The sequence below is a fragment of the Periplaneta americana genome, chromosome 3 (assembly GCF_040183065.1).
Source record: "Periplaneta americana isolate PAMFEO1 chromosome 3, P.americana_PAMFEO1_priV1, whole genome shotgun sequence".
NCBI classification, from domain to species: Eukaryota; Metazoa; Arthropoda; class Insecta; order Blattodea; family Blattidae; genus Periplaneta; species Periplaneta americana.
The window spans coordinates 140,355,659-140,383,442 of record NC_091119.1 but is presented as its reverse complement, the minus strand read 5'-3'; the positions used below and the strand labels follow the sequence as shown (position 1 = coordinate 140,383,442).

At 36.3% G+C, this 27,784-nt stretch overlaps 1 protein-coding gene across 1 annotated transcript in view; it reads right to left on the bottom strand.

The window, feature by feature from the left end:
- Window positions 1–27,784, bottom strand: part of LOC138696565 (uncharacterized) — a 134,751-nt gene that overhangs the window by 69,096 nt on the left and 37,871 nt on the right. Inside the window, exon 2 of the mRNA XM_069821691.1 lies at window positions 4,626–4,900. Coding sequence (XP_069677792.1) covers window positions 4,626–4,900 — 275 coding nt within the window. The remainder of the gene's footprint in view (window positions 1–4,625; window positions 4,901–27,784) is intronic.

Here is a 27,784-nt window from a genome sequence, read left to right as displayed (position 1 = left end):
AGTGCATCCTTCAGAAAGCAGTTTCTTCTCAACCAGAGACCCAGTCAATTCCTTTTCCTCTTTCTGATCAGTTTCAGCATCATTCTTTCTTCACCCACTCTTTCCAACACTGCTTCATTTCTCATTCTGTCTGTCCACTTCACACACTCCATCCTTCTCCATATCCACATTTCAAATGCTTCTAGTCGCTTCTCTTCACTTCGTCGTAATGTCCATGTTCCTGCCCCATACAATGGTACACTCCACACAAAGAACTTCACTAGTCTCTTCCTTAGTTCTTTCTTCAGAGCTCCGCAGAACATGCTTCTTTTTCTATTAAAAGCTTCCTTTGTCATTGCTATTCTCCTTTCGACTTGTTTCAATGAACATTTTATTACCAATAAGTTTGGTTACATTTGTAATGTATGTGACATGGTGTAATAGACCTACGAACAAGATCTAAAATCTATTAACTTAATTAATCGTCAAGAACAAAGAAGTTTCATGCAGTACAAGGGATTTCATTAAGTCCCTGTGACGTTTTTGAAGCAACTACTCTTAAGCAGGACTAATAAATTAAAATAAATTAAGTAGTAGCTTTTGCTAATTGACCAACATCTTAAGTTGAAATCGCTAGTGAGACCTACTCAATTTATTAGCAGTAAAGAAGTAGGTCTGTGTTGTGGAAGCCCGTCAGCATCAGACGGTGAGTGAAGAGAGGGCAATGTTTGGTAAACCTGGGTCGCTTAACTCAGACAGTGGCAACGGTGTCGTGTTCCCCAGACTACAGCTGTGGTTGTGCTACATCCGCTGCGCATATCTTCATGTCGGTTATGAATGATCGAATTTTTTGTCCGTCTGACCGCGAATCGCAAACACAAGTCGCAACACAAAATGAACCTGTTCCACGACAAGAACGGGGTAATTTGTTCACAGACCCGTTTTTGTTACAGTTCTATTTGGGACAAAAAATATTCTACCATAGTTTGTTTTCCTAAATTATTATTTCTTCTCGTTCACAGGTCAAATTTTTACCTCGTTATTGTATCCCACTGGCTAGAAATATCTATCCGAAAACGCTTGTACCCAGCTGTTGTGGTTCTTGCTAAACGCTCAGTAATTTAGGCCTACCTTTTAGGGACCGATAAGAGCAACAATTTTTTCTTTACTTGCTTTTTAATGACAACTCTAATTAGACGACATATCTTTCTACTCAAACGTAACAAAACTGTCGACTTCGCATTTTATATCATATTAGCTACAAAATAATCTGTAATTTGTACCAGTGAAACACAGGATCAGAGAATTGTAAAAGACGGCTGTATTGGGAAATAAAATATCTAATGAAAATTAAATTTGCAGTAACTAAGTTTGACTACAAAATTAGTAGACAAAGTTTAATACTTCTCTCTATGAGGTATATTAAAATAATATTAATTATCTTAATACTAGGGGTCTACTAGATCTACTATTAATAAGTTCTTAATCCGAGACACGACAGCCCATGGAAGACCATGACCGACCAACCGGCTGCTGGCTTCACGTCCACAGAAGCAGAGATAGACGATCATCCAACCAGAATGGAGCTATGGTGTGATTAGTACGATGATCCTTCCAGCCGTTATAGCTGGCTTTCGTAACCAGATTTCGCTACCTATCGTAGCTTCCCAAGTGCATCACGATGCTGGGTGGGTACAGGTCTCATACACTGGCCGAAATTTCATGAGAAAATTTCTTTCCCCATGAGGACTCGAACCAGCGCGCATTCCGTAACGCAAGTCCTAGGCAGGATACCTTCCTTAGACCAAGATGCCACGGCGCGGAACTAATAAGTTCTTAATTGAAATACAAAATATAGTTTTAATGAGAACTGAGAACGACATATAAAAATATGAAGGGTTCAGAACCATAGTGGGCCAAGCGCCATTTACTAAAACCGTAGAAAACAAGTGTTAAAATGAAGTTATTACTTTAATTCAATGGAAACATATAGCAAGTAATATAAAGTATACATATTAAAACTAAATGATATGTCAATCTTCATTAAACTATGGTATTCGCTTAACTTTAACCCTTGCTTTCTCCGTTTTTTATAAATGGCGCTTGGCCCACTATGGCTTTGAACCCTTCTTATATAAAAATAATATTGTATTTTCAAATAGGTAGATGTCCAGTTCATGTTTAGACCCTAACTCGAGAACTATGTGCACGAGAACAAAAGAATAATTTGTGTTTGGTGTGTGGATAAGCTTCTGGCATCTGAAGGAGAACCTACGACCTATACTTAGGAACGAGAAACCAGGTCTCCACATGTACGCGGCGCCCCCTCCCCTTCATCCGGACATCGGGCACGGTATCAAGGTCACTCTTTCGGACCTTATGAGGGCCAGTATTTAATATGAATACTCCCCTTCATACAGACCTCAACCGGATTGGACAACGTAGGACCAATCAGATGCCAGAAGGAGAACCTACTGTTATTGTTAATGATTGGTTGATTGGCAAACTTACTCGTGTTAAATTACATAAGCAACTGTGGCTTACAGCTGTTTCGGTTCTTCTTCACACTATCCTCAGAGCCTACTAGATCTCGGTGTCATCTCGAACTTCGCTGCCGGTTATGGGGGTGCGTTTGCGTATTGAAAAGTGTTGAAAAAAGGAGTCAAATAGTGTGGGTGTTCTGAAATTGATCTGTGTGTTGAGAATTTGATCGGGGTGTGTTTTAGTGTGTGTGTATATTTCATATTGTTCTAGTGTGTTGAGTTTTTGGTTTTTGGGTTGTGTGTGTAGGATTTCCATGTCTGTATTTATGTTATTGTATGTATGATTAGCATTAGTTATGTATTCGGCGTAAGTGGATGTATTATGTCCTCTGGTTATTGCTTTAATGTGTTCCTTGTAGCGTGTTTGGAATGATCTGCCTGTCTGTCCAATGTAGAACTTGTCGCAACTATTACATGTGAGTTTGTACACGCCTGTGTGGTTATATTTATTTGTTTGTGTTGTATGTGTGTTGAGATGTCTTTGTAGTGTGGTTCCTGTTCTGTATGCTATGTTGTATTGCTGCTTTCTGAATGAAGATGCGATCTTATGTGTGCTTTTATTTTCATATGTTAGTGTGATGTATTTCTTGTGTTCTTGTGATTGTGTTGTGTTTTGCGTGTTTTTGTGTTTAAGTTTTCGTTTTGTGCTTCTTATGATATTGTCTATTATGTTTAGATTGTAACCGTTTTCTTGTGCCATGTATTTGATTGTGTTCACTTCTTCATTGCAGTGTTGTTGGCTCATTGGTATGTTGAGTAATCTGTGTATACTCTATTTTATTTCAAGGAGTGCAGTTCGGTGGCTCCTTTGAACACCCACTTACACAAACACTTCTGACAATTCCATCCTGTCCCCTCGTCCCAACATTGCACAGTTGCCACAATCCTGGTGACCCTCGAAATGAGACTGACGGGATTCTTGGAATTCGGAAAAGATGCAGCAACTCTGCCTCCACGTGGATTTGACGAGAGCCTGTCAATTCTTCTGAACAAGGGTTGTGATTGGTTACTGACAGGAGAAGACAAGATTTCCGTCACCGTAAGGAAGACATTTATTTATGACAACCAATTAGTAGGGGGCAGTAGAAAGTCTGTCGGCAAAGTTCTTTCTATGAAGCTGCACTCCATGAAAAAAAAATAGAGTTTACCATTGTCCTGAATGCAACATGTTTGTGTTGTATGAGGTGGTTAGATGTGTATGTGTGTGGTGGTGGTGGTGGTGGTTGGCTTTCTGTATATTTTGAAGGTGTGTATGTTGTCAATTTTTGTTATGGTGATGACTAGGAAATTTATGGAGTTGTTGTTTTCAAGTTCCAGTGTGTATTGAAGTTTTGGGTGTATTTTGTTTATGTATTGGTGTAGTTTGTGTAGATGGATTATTATTAGTTGCTTAAGATTGTAAATGTGTTTTCTAATAGGCAAATAGTTCCAAATTCAAGAGCATTAAATCCAGAAATCTTAAGAGGAAGGCAGCAGTATATTTTAGATCCATGGAAATAATATGTGGATTAAATAATAATAATATAATAATAATAATAATAATAATAATAATAATAATAATATTTATAAAGTTATGGCTGTACCTACTCTTATATATGGCTCTGAATCATGGACAATAACAAAAAAAGAAGAATCACGTATACAATCAGCAGAGATGAAATTTATGAGATACGTAAGAAGATGCACTAAAGCCGATAACATAAAAAATGAAACAATAAGATCAGACCTCAATATTTTCTCAGTACACGACATGGTAGAAGAAAATAAAACAAAATGGAAAGATCATGTTGATAGAATGGCAGAGAATAGGTTACCAAAGAAGACAATGAATTATCGCCCGATCGGGAAAAGGGATCTGGGTAGACCTCGCAAGAGGTGGCTGGACGATAGAGACCGGAACAGGTGATATCACCTAATCCTTGAAAGGAGAATAATAATAATAATAATAATAATAATAATAATAATAATAATAATACAGACGAATAATTCTAAGAGGCAGCTCTACCGGGATTTGCATTATTATTATTATTATTATTATTATTATTATTATTATTATTATTATTATTATTATTATACTAAGCTCTGCAATGCGGTCGTACTCACATAGCTCTCCTTGAAGCGCTCGGCGTGCATGAGCGCGTTCTTCGCCGCGACGATGATGGATGTTAGGAGTTCGTCGTCGTTGAGGCGGGGCACGATGTCCAGTTCTGCGTCGAACTCGTCGCTGGCGCCAGGCCCGCAGGGGTTGATCCATTTGGGGTGCGAGTTCATGCGGTCGCGGTCGGGACTGCCGTGACGGGACGCGGGCGCTGACATGACGGTCGGAACGCGGATCACACTCAGAAAGCACACGCACACCACAAGGAACCCACTGAATCCTGCAACACAACACATGCATCCATTTAACTACTAGGTGCCTCTTCGTGAACTATCATTTTGAGAGTACAGTGATAATGATGGGGATGAAGAAGGCAGGGAAAGCTTAAGCATTCGGAGAAAACCGTCTGCAACCTCTTTGTGTCTCACAAAACTCGCACGATGACGTGTCGGAGATGAATAATTAATAATAGGAACTCTTTATTTGTCCGCATCATTCTATTTTATAACATCCGTTGACGTCGACGTATTCCCTGTCGCCAGTCTTCTGTATAGAACCATTACCGCTTCTCAAGATCTCTCTCTGGCGTCCGATTCTTCTGCACTTTCTTATCCTTTTCTTTTATATGAAATCATTGCATACTTACTTACTTACTTACTGGCTTTTAAGGAACCCGGAGGTTCATTGCCGCCCTCACATAAGCCCGCCATCGGTCCCTATCCTGAGCAAGATTAATCCATTCTCTATCATCATATCCCACCTCCCTTAAATCCATTTTAATATTATCTTCCCATCTACGTCTCGACCTCCCTAGAGGTCTTTTTCCCTCCGGCCTCCCAACTAACATTCTATATGCATTTCTGGATTCGCCCATACGTGCTACATGCCCTGCCCATCTCAAACGTCTGGATTTAATGTTCCTAATTATGCCAGGTGAAGAATACAATGCGTGCAGTTCTGCGTTGTGTAACTTTCTCCATTCTCCTGTAACTTCATCCCTCTTAGCCCCAAATATTTTCCAGAGAACCTTATTCTCAAACACCCTTAACCTATGTTCCTCTCTCAAAGTGAGAGTCCAAGTTTCACAACCATACAGAACAACCGGTAATATAAATGTTTTATAAATTCTAACTTTCAGATTTTTTGACAGCAGACTGGATGATAAAAGCTTCTCATCCGAATAATAACAGGCATTTCCCATATTTATTCTGTGTTTAATTTCCTCCCGAGTATCATTTATATTTGTTACTGTTGCTCCAAGATATTTGACCTTCTCCACCTCTTCGAAAGATAAATTTCCAATTTTTATATTCCCATTTCGTATAATATCCTCGTCACGAGACATAATCATATACTTTGTCTTTTCGGGATTTACCTCCAAACCTATATCTTTACTTGCTTCAAGTAAGATTTCCGTGTTTTCCTTGCATACTTCTTGTGCTAATCTATGTGTTTACATGATTTTGAATACGACTTGCAGAAATTATTAGGAACAGCAACCATGAATAGGTCTACCTGATGTTTATAAAACTGAATACACCAAACATGAAAAACCACGCTATCTCCTTAAGTTTTATATTGTCTCTTTGACGTATAATACGTCTTTCTCCGCACCGACCCCATCCGGGATCCATGATGAAACAAAAATGACAGAATTTCAAATGGTTACTGTAAAAAAGATTATGAGGCACAGCTGAATACAGCTCATACATAATGTCCAGACACTCCTCCACTCTTCCTACAGAGCTGCGCACGAATCTACTTACGAATTATAGGGGAATGGGTTAGCCTTTGCCTTGAACTGTGTAGACACACGCCCGACCTTCCCTTCTACTCGTTCCCCCTCCACAGTTACGTTGTTCCCCTATTGCGCATCGCGTCTTGACAAAATGCATGAGCTGTACTAATGTTATTAGGAGTTAGACCGTGATCCCTTGTAACTTGTGTCACCACGCACAATGTTGCCACCTCCCCTCGTTAAAATATAAAATTAGCCGTATCTCGTGACCTCTCTGTAGTATCTCGGCATCGAGAGCAGCTGCAGATCTGTGCTACCACTAGTTTTATTTGTAATCGCGAGTTCTATGATATTCAAGCGATACACTTTGAGTGTACTATAGTGAAGCATTTGTTGTTGGGAACTGGGACTAATTTCGAAATATCGTTTCATATGATGAGTAAATAGCCTATATTGCATACCCTTAATTAATATTAGCCTATTTTTCTCTTTTTATAGACCCATATTCTTCATATGTGAACCGAAACAAAGTAGCCTATAACATTAAAAGCAACATAACTGTAAGTTAATTCCTTTCCCGTAACTGGGTGACGTATTCTACAGCTCGATTCAGGGATTTTGGCCCCTGCAAAAAGTACAGACCGATTATTTAGTCCTGACAGCTCAGCGACGCGAAAGAGGGGAAGTAATAGCAGTAGTGGGGAGAGCTCCGGAATAGAGATAAGGGCGTGCGGCCGGTAAAGGAATGCAGTACAGCTTAATTGTACTAGAAACATACCGCTCTACCGCACGCATGAGATCCGATCATTCCCACAGCAAGCGAGAGACTAACCCAAACACCCCTTGGCGAAACTAAATGGACTCGCCTGACCCAGGCGCACATCGCCAGGGACTGTCAGGATTAAATAATTGTATTTTAAGTAGGTAGACAAAGAGCGAGTTACTCATCAGTACTGGAGGGCTGGGTCACATAGGTCAGGCCGCGCAATCATAACACCTAATACTTCCTTCTTATCATGTCGCAGTACATTCCATCTTAAAACACAATATTTTTACACACATCCCGTTACTAACTACTACGTCTGTTGACTAAACAATGTCATGATGACTTATATTTTCTTGACATGAGTGTCCCTCAGCTTCGAGCATAGATATTATTTTCATTCTTCCTCTTCCCTCTTCCCCTGCTATGCACATTTGTGATTAAATTTCTTTCTTATGACGCAACACACAGCTCGCTCACTAGCCAAACAACCAAGGACAGGAGCCATTAACGCTGAATCGAGTTGTACATGTCGATGCAGCCCTGATCCAGCGTATACATATTTATTATTAACTAATATTTAATATTACTTTACTCAGTTCTTATTTTCGAGCATTATATCAAATAAAATCTAAGTCGAGAAAACTTAACGTTACTTTTGAACTTTCACACACTCAGTTTTGCACAGATTTAATTCCCTTTTAGATGCCTCGATGTCTAATAATGTTTAGTTTAATTGTTATCAATATACAGTATAAATTTAAAAGGCATGATGAGACCGATAAGCTAATTTATTAATAATAACAATCAAGGTTTTATTTCATATACCGTCTATGCTTATCCTTTTAACAAATTTATTGGTTTTTCAATACTTCGTTACATATATTTTGAATTGAACGTTTTCGGCTCTATTGAGCCATCATCAGAACCATTAATGCCCATATGCATGATAAAGGTACACATATAATGCAATACAAATAAACCCAAATAATATCAAATAACATGATTCTATGTAAAACATTAAATATATGGCATTATTACATTAGTATATAAAACTGGCTATATAAGCCATATTCAGGTGTTAAAATATTGATGTTAAAATTATTACATGATAAGCTTTAAAATAGTAAAACAATTGTAGTTATCGGGTTGATGTCTATGTGGAATTCCAAATCTGATAGTGGTTAGATGCGACAAAATGTTAAGTGTTGCGGAGGTGTCCTTGTGGTCCCGGAGAGTAGAAGGCAACATTTTGTCGCATCTAACCACTATCAGATTTGGAATTCCACATAGACATCAACCCGATAACTGCAATTGTTTTACTATTTTAAAGCTTATCATGTAATGATTTTAACATCAATATTTTAACACCTGGATATGGCTTATATGGCCAGTTTTATATAGTAATGTAATAATGCCATATATTTAATGTTTTACATAGAATCATCTTATTTGATATTATTTCGGTTTATTTGTATTGCATTATATGTGTACCTTTATCATGCATATGGGCATAAATGGTTCTGATGATGGGTCAATAGAGCCGAAAACGTTCAATTCAAAATATATGTAACAAAGTATTGAAAAACCAATAAATTTGTTAAAAGGATAAGCATAGACGGTATATGAAATAAAACCTTGATTGTTATTATTAATATACAGTATGCTTTTATTTAAGGAACAGACCATCTATAAATTGAGAAGTGATTAATAGAGAATAAAGATGTACACCGACAAAACGTACTGTACATCTACAATGTCTTTGTCGACTACAAAAATAATACTTTTAACTCACCGGGATTTCAGTCGCATTCCCGCAAACGATAAAACTGAATGATACAACGATATGGAGCAGCAGTTCAGTTGAAATTGCTGGGAAAACAGGAGAACTCTGAGTAAATCTGTCTGTCGGAATGAGCAGCGCCGCGCCGCGGCGGGTTGACATGCGTGAGAGGTCCGACACCTCGGCGGCCGCGCTGGCCATTCCTCCGCGTCACACACACTACTAATAAACGAGCAAACTCGTGCTACAGAGCCCCACGCGCGACGCATAGCAAGCAGCCGCGCACATCCTGGCCATTGCTATGCCCGGCCTGCATCTGTTTCATTACCGGACAGTCCTCCCGGAAATCGGTATTTCCTTGATTGGACAAGTCTTAAAAGTTTTGGCGTCTATATTTAATCAGATACTATTTCGTATCCTATCCTTCGTGGGTTCGTGATGTCTCGAGCATTAACAACCGAACTCTATCTCAAAATGCAATCCTTATTCAGGAAAAACTACAACAATTAGGCCTAATACTCGTGTTGTATGTAAGAGAGTTGCTTTATGGACTTGTCACATTGCTGAAACTTCGATCCCGCTATGCACCACACACGGGAGAGAGAAAATGTACTTACATAGTTGAAAATAATCTAAAAATTGTGCCACACCACCCTAGACACACAAACACATGATGTGATCACTACAGAACCTATAACCCCATCCAACCCGACCCCAAGTGCCTTCATTTCTTATAATACCCTATACCCGACCGATGACATTTGCACACGCAAGCATTACTATTATTATTATTATTGTTATTATTATTATTATTATTATTATAGTTGGTTATTTAACGACGCTGTATCAACTACGAGGTTATTTAGCGTCGATGACATTGGTGATAGCGAGATGATATTTGGCGAAATGAGGCCGAGGATTCGCCATAGATTGCCTTGCATTCACATTACGGTTGGGGAAAGCCTCGGAAAAAACCCAAGCATGTAATCAGCCCAAGCGGGGATCGAACCCGCGCCCGAACGCAACTTCAGACTGGCAGGCAAATGCCTTAACCGACTGAGCCACGCTGGTGGCTTTATTATTATTATGCTTATTTATTTCAAAGCTTTCTTTCTTAGCAGTAATATCACAACTTCTCTTATTGTTTTCAATAAATCAGCTAGTTATTTTCACGTTTTAATTTGTTAAATTTTCATCACAACTTGTTCTTGCCGAATTTTGTTTTGTTGTTCACAGGCAAACATTACATTCTCATGGGGGTAGATAAAAAAAAAGTTAATTTTTTTCCTCCCCTGTGTTAATAATGTCAAAACAAGTGCTTATACAAATTTTGGCCACTCGAGCGCAATTACGATAGTCGTAAAAAATAAATTTTCCTGGGACCGATTACAGAAAGAAAACACAATTGCATTGTTAAAATTTATTTGAACAGATACAAGAACTGTTGAACTATTTTTCATATATTCCCCACTGGAATTGAGATATTTGTCATACCATGGGGTCCACACCTGTGGAATAACGGTCAGCGCGTTTGGTCGCAAAACCAGGAGGGGCGGGTTCGAATCCCGGTCGGGGCAAGAACCTAATTGAGTTTTTTTCCGGAATTTTCCCTCAACCCAATACGAGCAAATGCTGGGTAACTTTCGATGCTCGACCCTGGACTCATTTCACCGGCATTATCACTTTCATCTCATTCAGACGCTAGATAACCTGAGATGTTGATACAGCGTCGTAAAATAACCCAATAAAATAAAAAAATCATACCATGGGATTGAAGGGAGATGCAGACGGCTGTCACACTGGTTCCGATATCAAGCGGCTGACTTCTACGACACAGGGATACAAAAATTGATCCCACGGTATGATAAATGTTTCAATTCCGGTGGGGAATATGTTGAAAAATAGCTCCACAATCGCTGTATCTGTTCAAATAAATCTTTCCATGAAATTATGTTTTCTTTTTGTAAACGACCCCAGAGAAACATGTTTTTACTGCCCTCGTAATTGCGTTCGAGTGGCTAAAATTTGTATAGACACTTTGTTTTGACATTATTAATATGGTGGAAGAAAAAGAAACTTTATCTGCTCCCATGAGACTGTTTGCTTGTCAGTGGTGCTCAAATGGAATAAGGAACCTCTGCGATAAGTATTAATATTTAATATTAGAATCGTATCCTTGACTACTGTCCGTCTGAGCGGTTATGTCGCATGCCAGTTTCCCCACCCGTTTCTGCTAGCCCCTCTGTAAAGGCTTGTGGCTGGCCAGTCTTAGCTATTTCCTGAAAACATTTGCCGTACGGAATTGGACGTGTATGTAATATTATACAATTGTTTAAAACAACTTAAAGAAAAGGAAAAGGACTCCGTTAAGTAACTGTCACGTGATTTACCCCGTTTTCATGACCATCCAACACAACCACTCGTTCGGACAGTAGCAGTAATCTACTTTTATAACAATTTTAACGATTTGAGGCGTAAGGCCCACCTTGATTAAGTTTTTCCCACCCAAATATCCCCACAAATTAAGAATTGTTCAAGGGAAGGCTCCACTGAAAATCATAAAATTTTTCCAAATTTTTTTACCTATTTCACTTATTAAGAATTTATATTTTCATACCCCAAATGGATTCAGCTCAATTCTGATTACAAATACTCGTATGTTTACACTTTTTAAATTAAGGCTGGAAGGGGGCGTGGAATTTAAAGAGCTGTCAAAATTGTTTTTCATCGAAGAATTATTTTTTAAAATTTCTGATTACAAATCTAGTAACTTTTTGTTGGCTCCCTGAAGTTACTAGATGAATGTAGCGGGGGAGAATATTAATTTACATAAATATTCATTTTATTTTCAAATCTATTTTTCTGTGTTCATTTTTGTTGATTCAACACCAACTTTCTTATGCCAAATATTAATCAATCTGGATGAAATTTTTACTGCAAGTATTTATGAGGTAGCTGCATGTTTATATGCATTTATTTTGTGAGAAATGCTGCTAGTTATTTTATTAATATTTTTCTTAATGCTGCTAGTTTATTTTATTAATATTTTTCTTAATGCTGATAGTTTATTTTATTAATATTTTTCTTAATGCTGCTAGTTTATTTTATTAATATTTTTCTTAATGCTGCTAGTTTATTTTATTAATATTTTTCTTAATGCTGCTAGTTTATTTTATTATTTTTCTTAAGAAAAATATTAATAAAATAAACTAGCAACATTTCTCACAAAATAAATACATATAAACATGCAGCTACCTCATAAATACTTGCAGTAAAAATTTCATCCAGATTGATTAATTTTTGGCATAAGAAAGTTGGTATTGAATCAACAAAAATGAACACAGAAAAATAGATTTGAAAATAAAATGAATATTTATGTAAATTAATATTCTCCCCCGCTACATTCATCTAGTAACTTCAGGGAGCCAACAAAAAGTTACTAGATTTGTAATCAGAAATTTTAAAAAAGAATTCTTCGATGAAAAACAATTTTGACAGCTCTTTAAATTCCACGCCCCCTTCCAGCCTTAATTTAAAAAGTGTAAACATACGAGTATTTCTAATCAGAATTGAGCTGAATCCATTTGGGGTATGAAAATATAAATTCTGAATAAGTGAAATAGCTAAAAAAAAAAAATTTGGAAAAATTTTCATGATTTCAGTGGAGTCTTCCCTTTAGCCTTACGTATGTGAGATGAAAGACCCGCTAACTCCCAAGGCCAGAGTGACTTAGTCACCTGGGCCACGGTGCGTGGCTTTGTTTGTGTAGACATCGGGTGCAGAGATCGATACCCTTGCTGCTACGGCGGGAGGGGAGGGGAGGGGGCGTGGTGACAGGTATGGCGCACTGATTCATCGAAGAGCGCGGAGCGCTTCTGAATGACACCGCTCCCACGACCTAGCACAACAAAGACAGCACCGCGCCGCGACGCTTTCATTCATGCCTGCTAACACGTGCGCCCCACTAGGTATCAGGGTGATGGGAAGTCCTTTCCTTTACGATTACGATAATAGCTGTTTCCATGCCCGAATTATCTTCACCTTGTCATTAAGTCAAAATTACGACTAGTTGTGGTGAAAATACATGGATTTAATCTTAAAATTATTGAATACAGTTATTGAACACAATAAGATATCAAAGAGAATATTTTATTAATATTTTTGTGCCTAAAAATGTTTTGAATTCTTAGTAGAAATTTACTAAAATCGGCTTTATACAGGGACATCATTTTATTTTTACTTGCATTTTCATTGTACCTGCATTTCTGAATATACTTCACTCCCACCCCTTCACTAATGTCCTTGGTCCCGTCAGACACACAAACTTACGGCCGCTGTTGCGTTCGAAGTCTTCAAGCAGTGAAGTAAACACTGCAGTGTATAGTGTGTTTCAGGAATATGGTTGCGTTTTCTATAGAAGAAAGAACCTATATTAATAATATCGTACTAAAAATTATATTGAAGAAACGATAAATTCAATTTCAGAGGATATGATTCAAAATGTTTTTAATAATATGCGTAAAGAATTGAAGCCTGCATTGTAATGAACGGCAACCATTTTCAGCAACTTGTTTAAAAATTCATATTAGCTTATTTTGAATTGAGGTGGCTAGAAGCAAAGGAATGCTAGTGACATTTGTAATAACATGAGTTAGTGCATCCAGTGTAAGCTAAAGTATCTAAAATTTTAGTGGCAAAGGGATATGTTAATCGCATCACACATTAAAATTTAAATAAAAATTTCACCGGTTTTACGAAAGCTTAAATATTTAATCCCCATTTTCTCAAAAGTAACTTAAGTGCACTTACAGCCCTTTACTTATGACCCCCTCAATTTAAATGCACTCTCTATATTGTATGTTAACATCAATAATTAATATGCTAAATAAAGTAGACATTACATAACGAACATAGCTGCCTGAAAAGTTGAGTTTTTAGAAAAAAATGTTACTACTCTACTGTATTTTGATAAATTCCGTAAAAGTGATAATCAAACTGAAAATCGTAATATCATATTTCCCTACAACATAAATAGATACACTACTTTTCTCTCCTCCTATACCTAGTAAAATGATTTGTTTACATATTGCACTAGTAACATCAAACTCCTGTAATGGAAGGGAGCAACAGTGTTTCTGAGTATAGCCAGGTTAATGTCAAAAATGTTGATAAAAATAAAGTGATGTCCCTGTAGAACGTAATATGTTCCTGAAACTATTGGGTTCGTGCGTAAGTTCGTAGCGTTTTTGTTTCGCGTGTTGGTACTCCGGTTGCTATGGGTTTATTTATCGATTGTCATTTTTATTTGAAATTCAATTGAGGGGGTTAGAACAAAAAGCAGGTAAGTGAAGGAAACCTAGTTTTGAGGAAATTACAGTTAAAGTTCTACATGCAATGAAATATTATACTCTAGTTTGGTGAAATGATGCCCATATAGCAGCACTGTACAGTGTGATCTCTTACCTGATTTTTCCCAAAGAAACATCCTTTTGGGCTATCACAACACGCACTTACCTCATTTTTTTTTAAATAATGTCACATGCTTTTTGTTCTAAGCCCCTCAATTGTTGTGCTTGAGTTTACATATTGAAGTTTCCATTTTTGCAGATAGTGAGTGGAGCCGTGGACGCTAGAAAATGAGCGATGGATTGTTTAGCACTACATTGTTGTTGACACGTTGAATTGTTGCCTTCTATCGGCCAGTCCGCTTATTCCCATGCCATCTAGCCCTAGTGGTTACGTCATCAGACAAGTCCACCATACAATTAGTAAGGAATGAGATCTTGCGAAACATGATCTGTATCTTTTGTATTGAAATGAGAAGACATTTATCTTTCAAATAACTAATTCCTAGAGAAAATCACTAAATGCCCCGATCAGATTGACCGGTCTTGGGATTTGAACTCGGGACTTCCCGAGTGCAAGTCGAGTGTCTTATCGCTGATCCAGCTCACTCGGTATTAATGTAACTGTATTTTGTCAAATTTAATGTCCTATTAATGTCATAAATTGTGTTAACTCTCATATCATAAAATTTCCCTACATTATTTTCCATTTTTTTTTAACATAGAAAAATTTCGTTGAAAGACATTTCTCTAGACGTATCATGGCTAGCAGTAATCCAGTAAGTAAATTGACGAATTATTATAGCCAAGAATTTAATCTCTGGAAGATATTTAGAGATTTGTGCAGCTTAGAGATGCTGTTAACCAGCTTTCTAGAAGTACTTCGCATTACTTTCTCATTCTCATTTAACTATTACACATCATTGTCTCTCAACAGGCTAGTCCCATACTAACCGTCATACTAGAAGTCGGTTGGCGCACATAAGCATAATTAAGGGGTGGCGACATAGAATGTGTCGTCACTTTAGGCTTACTTACTTACTTACTGGTTTTTAAGGAACACGGAGGTTCATTGCCGCCATTGGTTCCTATCCTGAGCAAGATTAATCCACTCCCTACCATCATATCCCACCTCCCTCAAATCCATTTTAATATTATCCTCCCATCTACGTCTCGGCCACCCCAAAGGTCTTTTTCCCTCCGGCCTCCCAACTAACCTTATTTTGAGGTTGCGTAACAAGCTCTTTTTACGGTGATGGGTTGTTAGCCCTTCGCCCAACCCCCAAGCTGGAGAACCACCCCTCATCGGTTGTCCGCGACTGCTTATTCACTTTAGGCTACAAAAGAAAATTAATAGAAAGCAAAACGCTAGCATTATTTCACAAGATTAATCAATAGACGTCCTTGCAGTTTGGCAACGTTGGATAAGCATACTGTAGTTTATTTTCTGCTTCCCGCTTAAAGAAGCTTATAGAAAACTATTTCCCTGGTCCAGTCAAGAAATAACCTCACGTCCTCTAGATTCGCTTGTGATTGTTAATTTTTGTAATCTGCTATGTAGCAATAGATTTAACGCAATATAATTGCATTATTCTTATAACATTACTGAAATAAAATAACCATAACACAGGAAAGAATTAAGGAAATAAAGAATGTTATTAGTTAAAATTACGCCATGTGACCAAATGCGCATTAACTTCTTTAAACGGGCCACTAATGCGCTACTATTCTACATAAGGCGACTGCAAGACGGATTTTCTTAGAATACTTCATTTCCCACTACGTTTCATTCCACCATTGCTCCATTTTCGACATCGTTTATCAATAGCCTCTGATATTGAAACGAAACTTTACACAAATAACTACAAATTGCAATCAATTACAGTGTAACAATAGTTGCCCATTTCCGATAATGTATAAACGCGGAGCAATTAGACACAAAAGTGTGTGTGTGTGGTGTGGTGTAACAGCTCTGCAAGGTGCATGCAGCAAGAGCCAGTTTGCAGATATATTTGCATATGGGCGGGCCGACTTGTCCAACCCACAGTCACGACAGTGTTTCCCTTTCTCTAGCATTCTCGTCTGATGAATGGAAACAACTATATTACGAGTTCTGAAGACGAGCTCGTCCCGTGGAGCTAGTGGTAGGACCTACTTCTTAATACATGCATCCTTTTCGTAAGCCGGTGTATTTCCGAAACTTCAGAGAATTTTTGCCATAACATGTTTTTTTGTTACCGTAAACCAGGCATGTCAATTGATTCCCACAGGAGCAAGCGCGCGCTTTAGAGCCCAGGAGAGCCTGAGCGCTTTACAGCGGAAAGGAAAAAGACAGACTAAAGAGGTGGTATATGCCGCTTCAGAGAATTTTTGCCATAACATGTTTTTTTGTTACCGTAAACCAGGCATGTCAATTGATGCCCACAGGAGCAAGCGCGCGCTTTAGAGCCCAGGAGAGCCTGAGCGCTTTACAGCGGAAAGGAAAAAGACAGACCAAAGAGGTGGTATATGCCGCTTGGTCGAGCTATATTCAGGGATGGCCAGCACTGATTCAATGGATAAAGGGAAGAGAACTTATTAAAACTGTATCTATGTTAATTTTTAGATTTGCCTGAGAAGTATAAGTGCATTATAAGAATGTAAGTTTCAATTTTAATGCTCATTTTTCACAAGTTTGATTTTTTTATTCAAAAGAAATATTTTCTCAACTTCTTTTATAGACAAGTGAAAATTTTGAGATATAGGCCTATTTATTTAGTAGCCTTACAGAATATTTTCGTAAATCTAATATACGTAAATACGTATTACTGAAGATAGTGTATTGAAAATTTTCAAAATATTCGCATGAAAATTGTTTGTAAGGAAATGAATTAACAAAGCAACTACTGTTACATCATAAGCAAAAGATACGTACCCATGGGGTGTAAAAATGTCAACTCTATAGCTTCAGCAAATTTCGAGAAAATAATTTAATATTTTGATGATAGGAAGTTGCTCACCAATATCACCTTAAAAGCATAATGCGATAAGAATTTTATGTAATATTAGCTACACTTAAACAGATACAGTACCTAGGTAACTTTGCTTTGTACTGTAATATTGTTTTCATTAGTTTATTGATTACTTTTGTAAGGCTAAAGACACCATCAATATAAATTGCAACTTATCATGTCATACTCAATCTCTTTCTTTGGAATATCACTTTCTTTATGAATGATGTGTTTCATCCACTTAATACACTACTATGGAATTTACGTGAATATTCCTTCGTAACTCTCTATTATGTTATTAAGATTTAAAACACAAGTGCAATGTTAAGAAATTAGTGTTAGTAATTTTGTTTTACAGACAATATAGATAATATTAAACAGAAAGAAGCCATTTAAAAATTACGACATAAAATTTCATTTTCCGTTCGAAGTTTGTGCACCACTGATTTCTTAATCCAACAGGTTGCTTATTCATATACACAACCCTTCCTCTTTCCATACTTAGCGCTTGCTGCCCGCGCACGACGTCAAGGTCAGAAAAATGCGCTTGCTTTGACATCACTGCCGTAAACTATGTCACGTGACCGAGTACGGTAAGTATATACAATAGCGGGCTTTGCCATAAAAATAGTTTTTGTCCAGCCAATGAATACGACAAACACAAGAAAAACGGACGAAACCCATCTAATTTTGTATTAACTTTATTTCGCATTTTATCGCGGATTAAAAACTTCAGTAATATACTTCACGTCCTTTTAAACATCAAGTTAGTTAGTTTGGCAGCATTTATTATTATACATGTTTATTCATTTCATAATAATTATAGCCTATTACTGCTAATATAGGTCTACATACTGTGATAAGCAAAGACCATTGTTGAATTGTTGTGAAGCTGTTTTGTTTCTTGCTTTGTACTTTACATTAATTTTGTCTTTAATGAAGGAAATATTTTGATTTTATATTTTACATTTATATTTACCTACTTTCGTCAATTTGCAGTGTCAGAATTCCGCCATAGTTTGATAAGATGATCCATATATTATAACTTACTCTCTTATGGCTCGCAGTGAGAAAGGTTTTCCAGTTGCAATCTCTTGTTTTCTTATGAATATCTTTCCACAGATTCAAGGTTTCATAGGGATTAGTTGCAAATTACTTCACGCATTAATATTCAGTCATCATTAATATTGAAATGTAGCCTTTCCTGCGTCATCCTGCTCACGATAAATCTTCACGATAAACGAATGGGATTGTCGTATCATCGTATCGTGATTTCTGGTAACGATAATGTGACGCATGCGTAGAACATCGATCATGTGACTTTACAGTTTACCGTAAACGAAAACTAGTGTGTCAAAAACTCTCGATTCACATTGCCTCTCCGAAATACAATGTAACTCTTGTTTATTTGCTAAGAAAATCGTTTGATAACTTGATAGCGTTTTAGTAAATCCCAAATCATTGAAAATAAACTCTCCAAATCATAAGGCAAGACAGTTTAGTACTTCTTTTTCCAGTTTATTCCAATGGAAATTTCCATGAAATTATATTTGTTCAAGAAATCTTCTAACAGAAAATTGGGAGGTGGGAGCACGTTTACATTATACACGTGTGCAATAAGCAGATCCTGATCAACGTGTGACGTCATGAGGGCAGCTTGAACTCACGACATGTGTAGGCAGATAGCAGCACGATCACCGCTCCATTATAATAAAAAGTCTTCAGGACAAGTGTTTCGAAAAATGGGCGACTATTTTTCAAGATTTCTTTTTTTCCTCCTCCTCCTGAGGAAAAAGCGCCTAGATGCAAAGGACTTGCCTGGTCCACAAGCGTAAAGTGCTTGTTTCACCATTAGATATCTTCCTTCATCGTGTTGTCCACCACCAGGCTCGTAAAAAACTTGACCTTCTCATTTTTTTCTAGGCCGTCTTAATCATTTTCTTCCGTGAAGCTTCTACTTAATATTATTACCACCATTCATTTGTCCTCAAAGTGCGTAGCATTTTTTACAATTTCATTCAGACATTTAACCTTCACTTGGGATAATTTATTTAGGAAATGTTCTGAGTGAAGTCACGGATTATTTTAAGAGCTTGTGTAAAGTTAACACTTTATGCTATATAAACAAGTTCCGTCCTTTCTTAATAAAATATTCATTATGAAAACTACGTAGCAAAGAATCTATAGGAAGAGATACTAAAAATTAAAGACTAACGTATCTACTTTTAAGTTTTCAGATAACGTAATTAAATATTTCCCTTACGTACCGAAAATCGAACTAAATGTTACGTCTGATATACAGAATATTTAAAGCATATAAAAATAATAATAATAAATAAATAAATAATAAAGACAATATTCTGTGCCTAGACTTTCAATTACTTCGTTCCCTTAGCTTGTTAACAGATGTCACCCCTATACTGATTAGGGAGACCTCTGTTGGAGATGAGTGGAAGCATTTCGAATCCTGAAAACACTGGTGCCACAGTCTAGTATATACAGTCACGAAACTTGGGTTTATGGGGGTACTAGGAACAATAGACTGTGCAGGTACGTTTTCGCATTGTCTGTGATGAGGCGATAGTAGCGATCCTAGTGGTTAGCAACTATCTACTGTATGGGTGCATATCTGCAGTGCTTGGGAAAAGTGACATAAGTCAGTTTCCACAAACCTTTTTTGATAACTTATTGACAACTTACACTGGTTTATGTCGATTTCATTTTGTCCTGTATGAATTATTGTAATGGGAGAAATACTTATGTATTTTTTTCCAAGCGAGCAGATGTTCCGTAAGTTGTCAATAAATTACCAAAAAAGGTTTGTGGAAACTGACTTATGTCACTTTTCCCGAGCACTGCAGATATTTACTACGTATTGAGCTTCGTGACTGTATATACTAGACTGTGCTGGTCCTGTGAGGATTTTGTAATGAATACTCCGGCATATGAATTAGTATGAGGTGCACAAAATTGAAAATGGATAACAATTAAGCTTAGACCAATTTGGAAGAGCCAATGGTTTAGTTTCAAGTGCTTGGTATTATTTAGGCATATATAGTCAAAATATAGTACTGTTCGCTTAAATTTCTACGTAAGAGTAAATTAATAAGTTCATTAACAAATCTATGAGTTTAAATGAAGAGACACGACTTAATAACAAAAGTAATCGAAAACCCGTTACATTTGCAGCTAGTGAGGAATAAATGTCATGAAATAGAAACACTCCATCAAAATATCGTCTTAAAGAACTGTTGAAACTTAGAAAGAAAGAATACTCCTTAAGTGAAGATGACGATGCATTCAAAATATTAAAAAAACAATAATAAATGCAACAGGATACACTTGGGAAATAGGATGGGAGTTAGATAAGGAAATTGTGCAAAGCAGATGTTATAATGAGAAGAGCAAAGATAAGAAGGCGGATACGAAGCCAAGTTGAAGAGCAGCACGACGGCAGATATATTAGACTTGGTTACTAATTTTTCCTTATGGATTATAATACATTATAGATTGTTGTACACACTAAAGTTATCTTAGTTTTTCTTGGAAAAGAACTCCAGAGCAGTTTTAAAAAGAACTTTCCTTGCATATACAAAATTTTGATTACAGTATTAAGTTTAAAATTAGAGAAGCTATTCAACAGTGGTAGTATAATATTAGTGACAATGGAGCAGTGTTAAATTAACGGTAAAGTTAATTAAAGCTCAGGAAAAAACTTTGTCCACCACAAATTTTATAGAATCTCCCGGTGATAGAATTCCAGTCTCATTCCTGAGAAACCGTCAGTTGAATTGTATTGCCTGAAGAATTTATCTTAAACTGAACTCCAATCAGCTGTCTCCGGTTGTTAATTAGAAACATTACACTATCAGAAATGCTTTCAATAATAAAAATAATAACAGCAGCAATATACAGTAATTATCTTCATTTTGAAAGCGTAACAAAATGGTTATAAATGCAAACTTTGTAAGTTTTATTAAACAGTTCGGTCATTGAAACTATGACGTGTGTATTGGTAGAGCTGAAGAAAGAGTTCGACAAATTTATCCTTTTAGTTTTTGAGTCACGTTTGACAGAGATAAAGTAACTGTTCTGCTCTTGCCTTTTTCTATCTCATCATTATTTTTTACTTGTCTTTTAGTAGCCTAAGTCCAATCGCTAGTTGATGATACAGGTTGGAATTCAAACCGTTTCCCGCCTTTTTTTGCCTTTACAGGTACGTTTACAAGGAGAAAAGTCCTGAGGTCAAATTAAATTAAAATCAAATTTTCTGCTAATAAACATAGCTACAGTATATTGCAGAGATATCTATAATATTCCAACTGTTTCCGTATAGTTTCACATATTCTATTATACCACCCAATTTAACCAAGAAAGGAATAAAATGTAAAAAAAAAAGTTTACAACTTGCTGGAATTGTGTTAAATAAGGTAAGATAACACTTTTTAAAGATAAGTGCTATAGGGAAACCCGAAGCTGAAATAATGATCTTGTAGAAACAATAATTCGTTGCATTTTGATAATATAAATGCATTTTACAGACCTATCGCGCTACTCAAGATGAGACATCATATTTCGAAACATGTAGGCCTAGGCTATAAGTTTTTAGCTGTAGTTTTAATATGTCATAGATTTGATTGTAAAGTGTGTGTGTGTGTGTGTGTATCCAATACCTACTCATTTCACTTAGTGATTGGGTTTTGCATATTGCGGATAGATGGAAGGACTGTGACCCATTTTCAGGTTGCACATCACTTCGGCAGGTCATGTTGTGCATGATGTGTATCTGTATTGTATTGTATTGTATTGTATTGTATTGTATTTATTAACATTCCATGGTATTCATACATGCTTACAGCTAGAATATGAAACAAATCAAAAAACTTAATACTATTATAAAATCTTAATTTATAGTCACAGTCTAGATGAAATATATACAGACGAGATTTACAATATAGTCTACTAGTACAGCACATAGTTTTAGTATCAATTTCATGAAGTGTTATTGAATGTCATGAATTCACCTACAGAATAGAAGGCGTGAGAAATTAGGTACTTCTTTAATTTGGCCCTAAATAATTTTATGTTTTGAGTTTCATTTTTTATATCGATAGGGAGGCTATTAAAAATTCTTACTGCCATATAACGCACTCCTTTTTGATAGCACGATAGACTTGCCGATGGAGTATGAAAGTCATTTTTTGACGTGTATTTACGCTATGAACTGTTGAATTAGTTACAAAGTTTTCACTATTACATACGAGGAAGACTATTAATGAAAAGATATACTGACAAGCCATGGGCATTATTTGTAGTTTTTTGAAAATAGTCCTACACGATTCCCTAGATTTGGCACCTACTAATATTCTAATTACTCTTTTTTGTAATAGAAATATATTGTTACTAAGTATCTGTGGAATTTCCCCAGAATATTATTCCAAAACTCATTACCGAGTGGAAGTATGCAAAGTATATTGTTTTATTGTGAAGAGTTATGTCGTGTACTAGGGTGAGGTTAGTGTAAAGTGTTCAAACAACCGTTTTAAATAAGTTTTTAATCTTTTAAAAGTAAATTAGAACTTATATTATCGTGAAATCATTATTTTAATACTGTGTTGTAATAAGAGACATGTGAATTTGCAAAGATACGATTTTGCAGATAGTGGGCGTGCAAAAGTCGACACAAACTTAAGAAAAATTGCTATAAATAGCGTAAAATGTTGTGAACAAAAATACAGGTAATTATTTGTTTTAACAATTTTCTGCCTGTCGTTAAAAGAATTGTGACGAATATTTAAAAAATCATGCGTTTTGAAATTATATACAATTTCAGTTTCTTCGGAAAACAATAACGTAAAATATATTTTGATATTAGGAGACGACAGAGAAAACAACGAAACCGTCCTTAAATTGTTAGTCTACAACAACATCGCCAATAAGAACAAAATATAATTAGTCGAGAGATATACCTAAGCGAGATTTAACTTGTCACAGTGAAACAAAAGCTCCCGTATGTGAACTACTATTTTTTTAACAAACAACTGGTGACTCTACCATGGTTTTATTAAATTGACGTTACCGAAATAAACATGTAGTTACGAAGGTCCCTCACTTCCAGCGCCTGTTTAATTCTGTGTTATTACTTAATAACAAGATTAATCAGTAATTGGTACAATCATCTCCTCTGGTTTCAGCCCAAGGTGAACTGGAAATGTACCACATAAATGATAGTTCATATAATCGTTGCTAGACCATAAAATGCTCCGTTGACCTCACACGTTTTCTAGGCGTATAGAATTCAAACAAAATTCGTCGTTCAAGTTTAAAAGTAGGCCTACCATTTACGTTGCAATACAGGACAAAGAAATGACTGAAGATCGACCAGATTTACAAATGATTTTGAAAGATAATGTTGAAATGAGTTTACAAATGTATTATAAACTTGTGTGGCATACCGTTTGTTCATCAGTTTCTCTGACAGGATCTAAATATTAAACAGTAATTCTAATAACTTATATAAGGCTGGTATTCCAATAATCCACAGAAGTCAAGCGTTGTGTGTTTTTCTCCAATCACAATAGCCAGAAAGATCGGTCAACTTAATTTCATGGTCATTATGTTAACTCATATAAAAGTGTATGACTAAACAGTAGATCAGTAGGCCTCTATGTACAGAGAAAAATTATGAGCCAAATGTTTAAATAAACAAAGAGCCATATTGAAATAGGAGATATTACAAGTATATCTGTAAAACGTAGGCTTATTCACAAGTCAGAGAAAATGTGAAAGTATTCTAACTTCGTTAAGAATTTTGTAGGAAAATAATATATTTTTGTTTGTAAAAGAATGGTGTTTATTCAGGTATAAACCTATAATTTCAAAATATTCAGATATAGTCGCCATTTTTCCCCTCCATTTACGAAATGAACAGCATTCAGAAGAAAATCTTGCGAAATATCATCAAATGTTTCACAACCTTCCACAATGACGACAAACTGCAGAGTCTATACCTCAAGCAATTTAGAGTTTCGGATTTTCTAAGTGCGCTGGAACAATCTATATAAGCCTATATTGAATTCATCGTAACATTGACCTATTCGCATTTGTAGAGGCAAAACCATTATTTTCTGGCATGAATTGGAAAAAAAAATGCAAATTGACTCCCTTAAGAATAGCTTGAATTTCTGTTCATTTTATTTGCCATGGCAATAATAGTGAAACAATCGAAACATAGAAGTTTCTGTGAGATTAAACTATTTTTTTCCTGACTTTTGAATAACCCTATAGATTAAATTAATCCAAATTTTCAAACTATGTTGGTAAAATTATGTCTAATCCTTTACGGAGTAGGGCTACTATTAGGCCAAATCGTAAAATAACAACGGCTTTTCTGTTCAATAAAACAAATCTATATTACATTATCCTTTTTTAATTATACGTGTTACTAACGTAAAAAGGGCAAAACACGATCGAATGACGAAATTAAGAAAAAATTCGGCAGACATTTGTCAAGAATAGCGAAAGATAATGAAGAATGAAAGATAAAACAAACGAATGAAATGACTACTGAGTAGACTTTCAGAAATGACTGTAAAGAAAAATAGAATTTTAAGTCAACTTTAATCAGTGCAAGAGGTCTTGGCTCTATAAGGATTTTCGATTAATAATAATAATAATAATAATAATAATAATAATAATAATAGTGCGGTGGTGTATAGACCTATGTTAGATAAATTATTTGTAAAATTTTGTGATCAAATGCATAGGGCGTATACATTCGAAATCACAAGGAACAGCTCACAGAGAGAATATAAAGCATTCCTATCAAAAAGATATTGCAAAGGTAGGCCCCTACTACATTATTAGAAGTCAATTTCGGAAAGTAACAATAGAAGAAAATAACTTAATACTGTATATACTCTGAGTGTTTCGTTGTACAGAATTTTTACATGGATAAAAAGACAATGTTATTTACTGTTGTCATTTGTACAGGCCCTTCTTTATTCTGACGAGAAAGAAATAAATACAAAGAAAGACAGAGATAGATATAAGGCAGAGACAAGCAGTAAATAAAGGTCAGAACCTGCGACAGCTGAGGATATAGCAGAGGCATTAGATATGATTAAAAAATGTGGGGATGTAATTGGGAGTATTTGTGTAGACGTGTACTGCAAATAATGTGTTATTGTAATAATATGTTAATGGTGGCACCGGATATAGAAATGTGAGGTACACCATTACATGTAAAGAAGTGCTGTGACGAAATATATCATATATCAATTCTGACGAGAAACTACGTCAGATACGGACATTCACTTCGCTTTCATTCGAAAGATTTTTTTAAACCTAATACTGTATCACTGGAATCTGCGAACTTCATGTTTAATATAGTAACCAGTGGACTACCGAGAGAAATGTAATAAAGTAAATAATGTGTACGTTATGACACTGTTGCGCTGACCAACCGTGGTTTAGTAATTACGCGCAGCTACCGGGTTGAGTAGAGATTCAGCTACGAGACCTCCCGCGTTTTACGATGTCAATAATGGATCCGTTACTTTAAAAACATTTGCATGATAAACTGATGGACAACCCGTATTATGTGATGATGCGTTAAAAAGGGATATGTCCATATATAAAGAAAAATAAATAAAAAGAACGGGAAAAAGACTTATGGCAACGATCAGTAATAATTTTATAACCATTGCCGTTAAACCTGGCAGCGCAGAGAATCTTCTGGCCGTCTTCCCTTCTTCATCTTTTCAGAAGAATCTAGAATGTTCCGAGAAGTTCAATAAAAAAAATCCATATCCAGGTATTAAACCTCTCGTCTCGCCGAGAGCGGGGACTTTACTGCTGCTCTCACAGTCTCGATTCAGAACCCGCTGCAGACTTTTATATTTAATGCTAAGTCACTTTTAGATTTTCTCGGAAGTGGGGACCTCGGTATAACTATAATGATTAACAGAATGCTGATCAAAATCAGCTCTTTATAACATGTTGCGAGTGTACTCTTTTAAGAACTGCCTACCAGCAAGACATTCAGATACTATGAAATTGTTTGAGAAGGTAATGAAAGTGGCGTCAAGTTCTTGCGTGATACAACACAAAAACTTATTACAAGAAACCTAACATGAATGAGAACATATCTCGGCATACTTTGCCTAAAATTGTACCTTAGACAGTCATTAACACTGTAAAACAATGCATAGGCCCTATGTTCCACTACTTCAGACCATAATTTTTACAGGACAATTTCTGGAAATTAAGTAAATACCTTACAGTCAACATCAATTTATTTTTACACTGCCATAGGCACATTTTCTGTCACGTTTTGTTGTATGACGAAACAAACACTGACAGGTTTTTTAAATTGTAACGTTTGTTTCATAAAACATATGTTCAAAACTGGTACCAAGTTCACGGACACAGCTCATTTCGGCGCGAAAATCAGAAAGATTAACTCAGAGACACAGGATTAAGTTTTAGGGTAGGTGCAGAGAGTTATTTGACGATAGTGTTTCTCTCTCGTATTACTGATACTGGCACAGATCTTGATCTTCAAATATCCCTACAGAAAAAAAAACTGAGGAATTCAAGTCCGGTGAACGTGTAGGCCATGTCAATGAAAAGTCATCTGCTACCAACTCAACGTCCAGGAGAAGTTTCTGACGGACTTCATAACTGTGTACACACTCCGAACTTTGGAAATGTCAAATGTGACGTCTGGCTCTGTGATATTGTAATAGATTGTACACTGGTGTGTACTGCCGCAGGGTATACTTAAAAATGAAAGTATTTACTTATTAGACGCCGTATAAAGTAGCTATGTCTTGTAATAATAGGAGAAATCCACATATTTTTAGAGATATTCCAAGACCATGTCTGACATTTTTCTTGGCGTGCAGTTAGACATGTAAAAAAGACTTTTATGAAGTAGAGCGTTTAAAGTGGAAAAACACTCTTGTTCTGAGCGTGATTTGAACCAAAGACCGCGTTTTGTTCTTGTTAACGCTGGATCATTACGATTGCGTAGGCTACACCTCAGCCAGATAAACATTTAATTTTATGAAAAAGCAGTTTTTTATTGTCGATCTGGATAACCTACTAGTATAATCAATCGCATGAAAGTCAAATGTAATATCTTATTTGATGTATTAATAATACCCAGAAATATTTGAAGTAACGTTAATTTTAATTAAAGTCTACAGATGTTTCGTGGGTACAGTTCTAAACTGTTGAAGCAAACTGGAGGAAAACTACTCACATAGGCTTATCTAAAGAAATTAAATTACAAGAATACGAATCGGATAGATCTGGTTATGAATAAGGAACAATAGCGCGGTCCCAGGAAAAATCTACAACTTTCTCGAAACTGAATTAATTTCCTATACTTCAGCACTCATCGAGGGATTTTGGACGTTTTTCCACTGCGCTTGGTGTCGGTCACCCGGCGTGAGCAATCCGCGAAGAGTTTTCGGGACGTGGAGTTCATGAAAAGCACAGCCAGTGGGCGATCAGCAGCGCGTTACTGGAAACGTTCCC